This window comes from Clavelina lepadiformis, chromosome 6 (genome assembly GCF_947623445.1).
Source record: "Clavelina lepadiformis chromosome 6, kaClaLepa1.1, whole genome shotgun sequence".
NCBI lineage: Eukaryota > Metazoa > Chordata > Ascidiacea > Aplousobranchia > Clavelinidae > Clavelina > Clavelina lepadiformis.
This window is the reverse complement of record NC_135245.1, coordinates 3185636-3199358: the sequence shown is the minus strand read 5'-3', so window position 1 is coordinate 3199358 and position 13723 is coordinate 3185636. Positions and strand designations below refer to the sequence as shown.

Sequence of the window (13723 nt, the reverse complement as noted above, 5' to 3'; positions counted from 1 at the left end):
AGCAAGCGTGCACAAAACGCAGCTAAATTTGTAAATTGTGGAACCGTAAAATTTATCGCATTAACTTGAAAGCTTCCGTTACAATAAACACAACGCCGTATATTTAGCCTACGTCACAGTGCAAAAAAAAAACATTAGCAATTGTCTTAGAATTAAGGCAGTCGCTAGCGTCCAAGTGAACCCCAATGCTTTCCATCATTTTTTGTTATAAACTGACACTGGTTTCCATCATTTTTTGTTGTGAACCGGCAGTTGTTTGCACGGTGTTAGCTTGTGAATCGGCAATGAAACAACATTGAACTCAACAATAATGATTGCTAACTCTTTTCCCAACCATAATGAGTACTAATCTTACTGCCTTAACCTAATCTATTCCTAAGGCTTAGCCTAACTCAGTGGTTCTCAACCGCCGGTCCGCGAAGTACCGTATCTTACTTTCTGCCAAGCTAATTTTAATCTGGAATCATAAGCATTGCAAAGTTGATACTTCCTGTAAAACTCATTTTACGCTTGGCCGATTCACAGCAGTAGGCTAAAACTGGCATAGCCTATCTCTCCTTCGTTGATACAGCAGAACTGTTTAATAATAAAGGTTAACCTTCCGATGACCTAGATTTTGTGCCGTTTATGATTGTTTCGTCATAAACTGCGTCTAGCTTTCAAAAAGTTTTGTAATACAAGGTCATTCTTCACTTTTCAGATGCTGCAATAGCTTGTCCTGTTAAACTACAGAAGGATTAATATGGAATCAACGAACCAACAAGTGTATTTTAACAAGAAGGAAAAAACTAAGACTTCTGAAACAAATAATTCTCAAAATGGAAATGAACCAAGTATCAGTAGGTGCAAATGTAAACTACGAAAAGGGCATATGCAGATAAGTTGAGTGTCACAGAGGGAAGTAAGAAACGAAAAGGGGAATTTGTCAGGCAATACAATAAAAATACTTGGAGCTTGGTTTTACAATAGTTCCGGGTAGTGAACAATCGTCACGGCCCTAATGTTTGGTGTGCTCCCAAATTCTGCCAAATGACGTTATGAAACCTTCTAAAGTTGTTCGTCACTTTCATTCAAAGCACAACAATCTTGAAGGCAAGCCACTTGAATATTTTGGACGAATATTCTCTGATATGAACGATTAAAAAAAGCAAATGAAAAGATGACGACTACCGAAAAATCCTTTCTTCATGAATCCTATCTAGTTTCTCTACGAATAGTTAAAACCAAAAAAAGCATACACGATTGGGGAAGAGTTAATAAAGCCGTGCATCTTATCTGCGGCTGAAGTAATGAAGGGCCCTGAAACAGCTCGAAAAGTGTTATAATTTTTCATCTTAAATAAGTAGTCTATGCCAAAATCTTGCTTTATCTTACGTGCCTAGGCGTAACACTGTGCCTAGGCGTGCGAAAGTCGGACTACAAATTTCATAATAAGAATTATTTGTGGGTTAATTAAGCAAAGGAAAACTGTTCAGCGTCCGGAAAATTCACGTCTGTTTTCGTCTGGGCCTATTTCAGGAATGGGCCTAATGCTGCAGCATCAATAGCATCCACCTTAATCCTGCACTGTGTACAGTCGAATCCGCTTAATTCGGACACCGGATAACCCGGACAACCGCTTTATTCGGCCAAAATGCTCGGGAACGGAACAAAAGTAAAAATTGAACGTAAAAAAACTCCTGTTAATTCGGACAATTCTCCGCTTAATTCGGACACAGGTTCGCAATTCCATCGTTAGGTTATGAGTCATATGACACAATAAACAGTACTTCGTTCGTTTTAAGACAAGATTCAATTGCATTATGAGTGATTATGGTGAAACAATCACGATTCATGCAGTAAAAATCGACAATGAACTCATATAACGCCGTGCCAGCTTCATAGTCGCTTTTACTTCGGTACAATGGCGTCCATCTTGTAGGACAAAATTGTACAGAAAAGTTTAGCACAAAAAGTGAAATTGCTCACTAAAGTAAACGAAGACGTTTTATGCGATCAGTGCCAGTTACTGTTACTGCAGTATAGCGCAGCTGCAATTCATTTATTACGCAACAGTACAGTATTTTAAATGCGTTTTTTTGCCTTTATGCATGACCATGAAACGAACAATTGATTTTCCGCTTAATTCGGCCAAAAGTGAGCGGAACCAAAGTGTCCGAATTAAGCGGAATCGACTGTATTTCTGATTAAAAAACTTTTTCGTTGTGTTGCAATCGCAACTGTATAATCATCGGCAGAGACCAACATTTTCCAATTCACTATCGATGACGACTCCGCCTTTTATCGCCGCGTAGTACATACTGTAGGAGTGTAGCATATAGCTTATATCTGTAGTTGTCTATAGGTTTGTGATAATATGGGTTCATAAAAAATGCAATTTTCAATTTTGCATGTTTGTTATCTTGTTTTCTTCAATGCAACACATTGGAAATAAAATTTTCGGAGCAAACCTGTCTTAAAAGCGAAATATTGAATTTGGTTTCTCAAATTACTAACTTATTCCAAATTAACTACAGCCCTGTTATTCCTTTATATGCCTGTCTTGATGTTAACTTAGCTGGAGACAAACTTGATAATGTGGAATTTGCGTATTTGTTCCAGCAATAGAGCATTTGTCAATTGCCAGCAAACCGAATATTAGCCTACAACATGATTCAAGTCGTGAAACTAAGCTTTCGTATCAACCGACTTTAACCAGAAAGTAGGCTGTCGCTGTTTCGTATCTCTACTCCTAGCTACCAATAGAGTTGTGAGTTGAAAGCATGGTTGGATATGTAATGCATTGTATGAACGTTATAGGCGTAGAATATGTCTGTGGTGATCGTCGTCATGATTTCAACTAGGTTAAACAGTTTCCAGTCTAAGGTAGGCTACAACTCCGGTTTGGGATTCTACTTGAGCTTTGTATTCAATGAATAAGCTGTACTATGGTTGCCACCAGGCATAAAAATCATCTAATATAAGGCAATACTGGTGAATACACAACTATGTTGTTTGCCGACATTTCATTAATCCATTTCGATTAGCTTCATCAAGGCATTTGCCTCATATTTGATTTTTGTCTTCAATGGTTCAGGTTCGTTTTGAGTTCAGAAAATTTTGGTACATAAGGTTCTAGTTTCGGTTCGGTCTCCCAAAAGCCAAAAGCATTTGCTCAAACCGGTTTAAAGGTTTAGATTCAGTTCCAGTTCGACCCCCTGCTTCCAAGTTTAAATCACGACAAGCTGCACAGCGCTTTAGATACTTTTTCAATTGCAAGCAATTTATTTGACTATGGTCACATGATCAGAGGCGGTTTTTCCTAATCACGTTATTAAAGAGCATTAAACTAAAGTAACACAACTGCAGAGCATACTGTGTTGTTAATTGGCATAACTGATGTTCTAAACAATATTCTGCAAAACCGATCTAGATATTTACATAGCAAGTTGTGAATTTATGGTAACCGTTGAAGGTCGCGAATTAGGGGATTTCCAGATTCGGAAAAAATTAGTTGCAAACTTATCACAAATTAGCCAAGGCAAAGCATATAGGACTAGGGACTAGGTGAAGTTTTGAAAAAACACTGGTTAGGTACGTGTCTGAGACTATGGTGCCCTAACTATAGAACAAAACAATATAGCAAGTTGAAGCAACTATGGCGAACTCATTAGTGTACAACACGTTATCTTCTTTGCTGACTGAATGTATCCAGCACTTCAGTGCGAATTGCCACAGCGTTTCTTCGGAATCCATTCTTAAATATCTTCAAACGATTGAAAACCACCTGCAGTATGTGGAACCAATTGCTAAAGATTTTATCGGGTAAGCATTGCTTTATTATTTGATTAGCCTATGTAATCTGAAACAGACACGCACCATATAGGCCTAGGCAACCGCATGACCAGATGACATAAGTCTTGGCTCAAATGGAAACTAAAGCAGTATTCAACGAGACATCGTGCGTGCAAAGACGCAAATTTTACCGTGATGGCGTGCATTAAAGACTCAATTCTTTGTTTATTTATTATAAATTGGCATTAAAGCAGCCAGCTTTTCTCTCTTTGTTTATTATAAATCTGCATAATGATAAAAAATCAGCTTGTACGTTGATGAATCTCGTGTGTGCCGCTGCCACACTTTCCACTATATATATGCTTGGGACTAGAAAGCTATTTATGATACAAATGCATTATGTCTACGTGGATGTGTGCTTCTGCGCGTGACAAGAATCTTGCTTGCAGTCCGTTTTCTAATGAACAAACAAAAATTAAAAGTTCGCATTTCACAGCACCACAAAATTTGCATCTCTGCCGTAGTGGAAAGGGTGGTACCTGCATAAACGAAACACATAAACCTGTAAACAAGTCAAACTTTTTCAACTGTTACACTAATTTATGACAAACAAACAACCTAAGCTTCAATGCATGCTATCACACCAAAATTCGTGCCTTGGTATGACAATTTCGTGTCAAAGACTGCCAAACTTTCCAGTCGGGCATCTATGCACACCCATACGATCTTGTCAAAACCACTGTATTTTGCAGCCTGGTAGGCTACCATAAAGTTTTAAGCTGTCTTTATCTTTTCAAAGTCTGCTGTGTCCAGCATGTTGTCATGGAAGTGCATTATTGTATTCTATTAAAAAATTTGTAGCATCTACTTCACTGGAGAAGTTGCATTCAAAGCATTTTTTCTTACTTAAATGTTATCTTAAACAATGTGACCCTAATCTACAACCCAAATTAACTCTTACCTCAGTCTAAGTATTGTATGAAAAAAATTGAACAACTTATGTGTCCTTAACTTTCAAACCTACTGCCTATCTCAAACAACACAATCTGCCAATAAAATAGCCGCTAAATCTATTTTTTAAAGATTTCTAAGGTATGTTTAGCATTTGTTAGTAATATTTACTGATAATGTTTAAATCTTTTTCTGAAGGAAATATGCAAGCAATTATGATGTCGTACCAGGGCTGGAAGTCAATGGATATCGAAGCATTCTTGCCGTTCTTGAGTCTCTCTTGCTCATCATTATTTCAACGTTGCGAACAGTTTCTGCCGAGTGTGGAAAGACATTTTTTCAAGGAAACTTTTATGTTGACAAACTGCATATCTATTCAGATATTCTGCATCAACTCCGAGCTTTACTCTATTATGCTCAAATGCTTATAGGTTAGTTTTTTGAATATCTTCTTACTTTTTATTGATGTTAAAAGCACTTATTAACCTTTTTTGTTAATCGCATATATGTATTCGCTTCCCTGTACAACAATACTTCCGTTTACATTATGTACCTTGTTGTAATACATTTATAGTATTACAAGGGTGATGTTTGTATGACAAACCTGAAGTAATACACTTTATACACTAGTTGATTGACTACTTGTTTAGTGTATTTTTGTGCCTGACAGTACATCTATATTTGTTACAAGCCGGGTTTTTTAAATTGTTCTATTTAATGGTCATGTTTTAACGTGATCAACAGGATTAACACCAAACGGAGAATTGTTCGTTGACGAAAAAGCTTCAGAACCATTCATGCATGACTGCGAAATAATGGCAAAGGCATGTTTCTATGGCTCCATGCACGGCTTTCAGGTGTGCAGTGTCACTATAATAGATAAATGTTTAGGAAGTGATATAATAAATGTATTGATATTAGTGTCAAATTGCTGACAGCATACTATTGCTGCCATATTGTGCCATAATCTTTTTCCTGAAAACTGGTTTAATGTGTGTTTAGCGTTTTACAGTCTATTAGTGTTGTATGAATAACCTCATTTTTCTACATTGATCAATGCTGCTGCATTAGCTTAGTCGGCCTCATTCAGATGTTTTGTTGGTGTTTACCTGTTTAATTATATGATATATATACTGGTTTTCAAAAAATATTAAATATCCATAATTACATGTACTGTATACATATATACACGTTTAGTATTGTGGTGGAATGAAACCGGTGGTGCAATCATTAGCAACCTTCGCAGCCTCGTACAACGATGTACACCAACCTGCTGGTACCTGGGCTACGTTTAAATCGGCAATTAACTCAAGTATGCAGTAATAATTACCTAGTAAAGACATTAGTAAAGACAATTACCCAGTAAAGGTATTAGTATAGTCATATAAGTTGTGGTTATCTTGTTAGGCAGATACGTGGTCTCTCCTGAACTACGTGGAGAACAGTTGGAGAAGGTATATAATGGTGGAGACATTCAGTTTTTTAAAAATTTCTGGGGTCTTCATGAACAAGGGATTGTAAAGGTAAAAATTGTAAAAAAAAAACTTCATAACAATCCATAATAGCAACTCGAATTCAGTATCCAATTAATTATTTAAAACATTATAACATGATATATTCAACGTATATTATATACAGTTTATACATGCAGGAAAGTTTGTTGTAACATTAAAAGAAATGAGAACTATGGGTTGCAATTTCAGAACAAATTAAGATGAAAATGGTTTGTTAAATTTTGGTTGGCAAATGCCTGGTGGTGTTTTTGACGTTGGAAACTTAGATAACATTAAAAATACTACTGTAGATAACATTAGTTGTGGGTGCTTTCTATCTTATGTTTGTTACGAAATAGTTATTGGTGGTGCTGTCTTAATATATTTTGTGGTAAGTTCCCATAAGTTCTATATTGTATTGTTATTGTTGTAAGTAAGACGCTTAAGCGTTTTCAATGAGCTGGAAAACTTTAAAGTACTAACAAGGTACAATTATTAACTTGCTGGCACTGTATGAACTATGTTAATAGTTTTATTTTAAAAGGAGCAGAAACTAGAAAATTAGAAGTTATGTGAATAATTAATTAACTGTTGCGTTGCTAATCGGTGATGCTACACACTTTTTATGCAAAATTTTAAATGTTAAAATCACCATGAAATCTGACATTTGGTACAATAATATGACAAGTAATTTTACAAATATTACCAATTGCTAGTTGCAAAACATATACAGTAAGGTCTTTGGCCTCAGCAAAAATGGATCATAAGTCTTTAAAACTTTGCGTGTTTAAGAGACATTTTACCTTGCCGAGATCAGACTTAATTTAGTTAAACAAAATGCCGTAGTTTGTTGGTGTGAACTGTATTTAATTTACATGCGAATATTCAATCAGTTAACTTAAGCAGATTTTGATCTAATGGTATTCAATATGAAACGCTCTGAAATATTGGGTTGTACCAAATAATTTAAATAAAGATGTCCTTATATTTAACCGTAACACTTTACCTATTTATGCTATTTTATTGGAATAAAATGTAATGCAATGAAGGTACATGATGTCAAATATAAAATCTTTACAGGCAATTCCTAATCTAGTTGGTGCTTCTGTGCAAGTCAATAGAACATTTGAGATTGAACCTAAAGCATTTGACTTGCCAAGCGTGGTTGAAAATAAGAATGTCAGAATTTCTTTCACATCATCTTTAGGTTTAACCAAAACTGTAAATGGTCGTCTGATATCATTTGTCCTTCGTGAAGGCCAGGTAAGTTGAATGATCACATCTTAGTTGAAATTGCGGAAACTATTTTTTCATTTCCAAATGAAATCATTTTGCTTGGTTTCATTGAGGTGCTTTCATTGTCACTTTGCCATTGGTTTACCATTTTTGCATTTGTGTGACCTTTGTACACTACGGTTATGCTATACAGTTTAGTATTATATATTATTTCCATTAGGAAAGCCCTGCTTCACCAAGCAAGCCAGACACAGGATTTGATAAATCTCGAGTGAGGTTCAAGACCATTAAAGCGAAGCCCAAGTCAAAAAATCTCATTTTCTTTTGCCACGGTGGTGGTTTTGTTGCGCTTACGTCAAAATCCTATGAAGTACGCAATATATATAATGTGATTTTTTAAATCTATTTAAAGCCATGAAACTATTCCTGCCTTAGCATTTGTTGTCTTACAGCTACTGTTTGTTATAAGAAGAATTTTAACTTTAACTTTATTTTACAGCTTGTATTGCGTCAGTGGTCGAAAGAGTTAGAATGCCCGATTTTTAGTATCGACTATAGCTTGGCGCCAGATGCTCCTTTCCCTGAAGCATTTGAAGAATGTTTTTACGCTTACGCATGGGCAATTAATAATGCGGAATACCTAGGTAAGCAAGTAACATCACTAGTGCTAATTGCATATTTCACTTGCGTCATCCTTTTTCTGAATAGTACCCATCTTGTGCATACCGGAACCTTCATTCTATTTTAACCATTTCGTACCATAACGTAAACAGCAACAATAACACTGAAGCATGTTTCTTAGCAATTGCCTATTTCCCGGTGGACTATTGTGTATGTATACTGTATTACTAGCCATTATTACATCAGATAGTAATGTTATATCGGTATAATGCAGTCAATTGGTGTCCAGGTACAACTGCCGAGAATATTGTGTTTGCCGGCGATTCAGCTGGCGGTAACCTTGTACTATCAGTTGCGATGAGGGCAGCAATGTATGGCATCAAGTTGCCAAACTCAATTGTGTCGATGTATCCTGCCTGTATTGTTAGATACTCTGCATCGCCGGCACGCCTGCTTTCGGTCAGTATCTTTTCTTTCTTACCCCGTGGCATATGATTCTCGAAACAGGAAATTGGGGAATTCCCTTTATTGCTTATATTATTAGTATTGCTCATGGTAATATTAATTCCCTGTGTAGTATGCTAATTAATATGAATATGTTGGTATTCACAGTATTGCCTAATCTTCTAGGGTCCTGGGATAGTTTATCATAGATACCAGCTCTTGTTCATCGGCACTGCTTAACATTTCTAAACTTAAGCAATGCAAATAAAATAAATAACACTAAAGCTGCTTGGGATAAAGCGCTATAGCAATCATTAGCGGTTTTAACTACGTCAATAAGTAAAGCTTAATGGTGACAGTATTTTATTTATTTTGTGTGGAGCAAAATATTACCGATATATTACAACTTACAGATAATGGACCCACTCTTACCACTAGGTGTGTTGTCGGGCTGTCTGGGAGCATACTCAGGAGTGAAGACAAAGAAGATCAAGAGACGGACCTCCAAAGATTGGGATGCATCGCTTCGGCCCATGTCCCCATCCAGGCAACCAGTCAGCGTGAAGCTTTTGTCCAGCTTTGTGAAAGACGTTGGCGAAACATTTAATCGCATCACGAACAATGCTACGTCGACGAAGCGAAAACCAGAGGATAAAACTTGGTGGGATGAGGAATTTGAAGTCGTCTCTCCTGATGAGATCAGTAAAACCATCTCAGATCAGTCAATTGACCAATCAAGGGATGAAGAAAAACATAGAAATAGCTCAGCTATGTCTATTGATGGCATTAACAACAACAGTGCAGGAGCAGATCCTGATACAACATCCGAAAAAACTCCGACCTCATCCTCCCATATGCAAGATGATGATCCTGGAGAGACCATTCAAAGAGGTGGAAGATCATCACTTCAGACTGGAACAAAATTTAAGTTAAAGCTTCCTCACTCGTTCCGTCCATTGAAAAGCAAATTCTGTGGAGATAATTTTCAAATGCATCACTCTCCTGTTGTGAGAAACGCATTCATTTCTCCTGCTCTTGCCAGCGAAGACTTACTGCGGAAATTGCCATACGTCGATATCGTTGTGAGTTAGATCATTTTTTTGTGTTTTGGTTTGTCATTAGGTTTTGAAAATACTCAATGTCGAACAAAATCAAATGTCATTTTGTTGAACTCAATCAAGTTAATCTACCTGAGCCGTATTAAATCATTTCTTCATTACTTATTTCAGGCTGTTTTCACTAGCAATGTTAGTAGAACCGACAAACCAATTCTTATATATAGTCATAAATATTGAATAAAGCTACTACTTAAACATATGCAATTATCAACAGCAAAAGTTAATGGCAGGACGCCTATGTAAAACATCGTTGTAATTTGGCTTAATCACAGTTAGTAAACAAATACATGTGATGTTAAGTAGATCATCCGCCATTGACTACTACCTCACCTAGCTCCAGATTGATTGATTGATCTGTTCTGAGAAAAACGTGAAGGAAGTCACTGTTCGCATTCGTCAGCTTGGTAACCGTTTCATGTTTTCGATTGTAGGGTTGCGAGTTCGATCCACTACTAGATGATTCGGTCATATTGGCAAAACGACTTCAATCACTCGGCAAATCTTATCAATTTCACTTGATCCGTGGACTTCCGCATGGCTTCCTTAACCTCCAGGTCTCCAATGAAGCAAAAGAAGCTGCTAAGTCCTGTTTGGAGAGGATCAAAGCTGGTTTGGAGCGGACAACACCTTTATAAGACTAAGTTGGTTTTTTCTTCTCACCATGTTTTGCTTGTTGTGGCAGAGATGTAGATTACTTGGCAGATATTCATCTTCACGTATTTATGCCTAACACCTTAACGCCTAATTTCGTAGCACTTCTGAACCACGTACTTTTTAATATTCACCATCTTTTCATTAAAAGCATTTTGATTAAAGTGCTTCTATCACGCAAGTGCTTCTTATGTATATTTATTACTGTATTTACATGTACAGCACTTGTTTCTGTCCGAGTTGGAATATGATTTTTAACGTTGGGAAATTTTCCCTCTCACCAGTTTTGTTTCTAAAAATTAACAGATTTGTTGTTTAAAATAGAATTTTTGGCAAATAGTCTTAGTACTCTTAGTAAACATTTTTTCCAATAAAAACTGGATTTTGACATTTTTAGATTAGTCAACTACAAGATACATCATTCTTATTTAAAGTTTGCACTTTAGCTGTCATGTTTGTGTCTTTGCATGCCCAGGTCACTGTCAACACAAGTTTTTTCTAAGTGCACTCAGCACTTCAGGTGATGTTGTACGCAACATACACTGAATATGTGACTGTGCTTTTAATTAAAAATAAAGTAATTGATTTGGCAAAAAAATTTTTGTATAACCATTAAAAGCAAAGGCTTAGCTAAATCTGGGGGCGTTTCAGGAGGCGTATGGGTTTCAAAAAAGAGGCAATTACTTTTTGTAGTAAAATTAATAAAAAAGAAATTACTCAAAAATCCGATCCCTGAAATTTTGCATGTTAACTATAGGCTTTCCTACTACTATCTCATACTAGATTATATCCCGTTATGTACGCCCAAAGTGGCATAAAACACATATTTCCTGGTTTATCATGCCAATTTCTAACCAAGTTTTCCACACAACCTGGAACTTCACACAACGCAAGTAAAAAAAAATTTGCAAACTTCCCCATTTTCCATTTTTGATCAAAATGGCATAATCTCATGCAACACGCCGTAATCATTTAAGAATTACCCATGACTTGGGAGACAAATAATTTAATTGATCAATAGATGCAAATCAAACATTGCAATTGCATGCATTTATAGCAATACCAAACCAGAAGTTAAAAACAGGAAAAGATGATTAACTATTGAAAGTCATAAAAACTTGCCTGTTGATAAATTGACCGTGTGAAACAATTACTTGATGTCTCCTGTTTAGGATCAGTTCATATCCCACAAAAAACTTGCTCTGCAAACAAATGACGAAAAAATAAAGCTGTAAGCTCAACTAAGCTGTAATTTTATCAACAAATTTGCTTCAAGGTAGTCACCTGCCAGGTTAAAACATGACTAAGTGATAATTGTAAAATTAATTATGGCCAATTTTCTGCAACCTGTATTCATTAAAATATTGACTCACCTTTCGATGATCTACTATTGCATCAAGCTGTCAAATGAAACCAATTTATGTGCAAATCTAAAAATAAATTATACCCAGGTGTATTAGTTTGTCATTGATAGCGTTCACACTGCTGAAAATAAAAGAAAAGCAATTAAAGATTTTTACGTCTACTAATTAATTTACAACACTGAGCGCACATAGCCTGAAATTCATCTAAACAGCAATAAAAAACTGTATTGAGGAATATAGCATATGCCGGTTCTTATGGGCTTCAAAAAAGGGTCAATTAGGCTACTTTGTTATTCCTTTATGTAGTAAAATTGTTAAAAATGCAATTACTCAAAATCTTCCCAATGAAATCGTTTATTTTTACCTTCTAATGTGCAACTAGACTCCTAAGCATGCCCTCGACTTTCCCTTAAATTGTTGTTTTTGGTTTAAATACTCATAACTTTCTGACCTTCCATCCTTGTAGCACCACTGTAATCACACATTGCATGTTTTAAACCTTCGCGGCTTTGTCGCTTTTACCCGTTCGTTGATTGACCGTGAGCGTACTTGTTGTTTGACCATTCTACAACGAGGTTCGCACAATACTTTTTGCCCACCTACAGTCAATTGCGAAAAATGAGCAACACAAACACATAGGAATCCCTGAAATTTTGCATGTGAACCAAGCTTGCCAAATACTATCTCATTAGAATATGACAAAAATCAAATGTCTCTACACCCCGTTAAATAGGCCCAAAGTAAAAAGTGGATTTTTGGGCCTAAAACACACATTCGCTACTTTTTCATGGCAATTTAATTCTATCCAAGTTTAGTTTTCTGCATGCGCCAACAGCAAGGGGAATTCCCTGGATAAAATACAACACCAGCCAAGCCGCCCTCTGTTTGGTTTAGACCAGAGATTCTTAACCTACGGTCGAAGAAGATGCCTTAAAAGGTTCATAAAACGTAGGCTTACCATGCGTCCCGTTTTAGCCGGGACATTCCCCTTTTTTAACGTCTTGTCCCGGCGTCCCGGCGTCCCGGTTTGGCATTCAGTCAGCCAGCATAAGCATACCGCATAGAAGCCATACACGAACATTAGCATGTTCTTATTATTGTTTTTGTTGTGTCGCGTACCAGTACTTCTTGAAGAATTCGTGATCTTGTTTATTATTTATTTCATTGTTTTCGATAAAAATGTTATTGTGACGTCATATGTCGAAAGCGTCCCGCTTTGAAGCCACAAAATTATATGGTAAGCCTAATAAAACGAAATCCATTCCATCCATCTTACGAAAACCCATATACTTCTATCTTGATCCATATATTGTTATTTGCTTAATTTCGCTTTTTTCAACTTATCTTTTATGGATTTAACTAATTATAGGTTTAGTGGCCGTGCTAACTTCAATGTCGTGTAGGCCTATATATGCTTTGTCAGAATTGAACTCAAAGATATGCAGAGACAAAAGAGACTGTATTCTGTGAGATCGGTAGTGATCAACAGTATAAAGAATGCTTTGACATCTAAAAAAAATAGAGAAAGAGTCTGCCAATAACTTGGAGCTTGCTGACATAAGAAGAAACGTGAGATTAGGTGACTGGTTCGAATGAACTAACACAAGTTACTTGCATGTGAAAGACGAATTGTGTAGGCTATTTGTGGACAACTGTTACTGAGAGAAACACGAGTCGTAATACCGCCAGCGTTACGAAAACAAGTGTTAAATTTGGCTCATGAAGGACATCAGGGAATGGTGAAAACCAAGAACAACAATCGATCAAGCAATAATTAACAACAGTTCACAACCCCAACAACACGCCTACCTGGAACAAGACTTCGCACATGCGTTTGGTGGCCATAGACTGATAAAGAAGCAAACGAAATATGTAAGAAATGTGATGGATGCCAAATGACGAGCAGAATAAGCAAACCAGAACCTCTTGCTAGAATCTTGCCTCCAATTAATGGATCTCGGCAAGACTGTGCCGCTAATATACTATAGGACCATTGCCTAGTGGAGAGAATACTCTAGTGGTCGTCGGCAACCGCATTAGATATTATTAAATTGCTGTGATGAAACAATTA

At 36.5% G+C, this 13723-nt stretch overlaps 1 protein-coding gene and 1 long non-coding RNA gene across 2 annotated transcripts; one reads left to right on the top strand and one right to left on the bottom strand.

Moving 5' to 3' along the window:
* Nucleotides 1-3524: 3524 nt before the first annotated feature.
* LOC143461682 (hormone-sensitive lipase-like) lies at nt 3525-10957 on the top strand. The gene is made up of 11 exons (XM_076959504.1): nt 3525-3804; nt 4924-5156; nt 5470-5582; nt 5923-6037; nt 6133-6248; nt 7299-7481; nt 7675-7824; nt 7954-8098; nt 8365-8534; nt 8933-9601; nt 10069-10957. The coding sequence occupies exons 1-11, from the start codon at nt 3638-3640 to the stop codon at nt 10270-10272; spliced, it is 2265 nt and encodes a 754-aa protein (XP_076815619.1). The 5' UTR covers nt 3525-3637; the 3' UTR covers nt 10273-10957.
* On the bottom strand, nt 5163-11775 carry LOC143461683 (uncharacterized). The gene is made up of 3 exons (XR_013118070.1): nt 11662-11775; nt 11411-11490; nt 5163-5595 (listed from the first exon to the last, which is right to left on the bottom strand). It is a non-coding gene; the product is annotated as an uncharacterized LOC143461683 (long non-coding RNA).
* Between the last annotated feature and the right edge of the window lie 1948 nt (nt 11776-13723).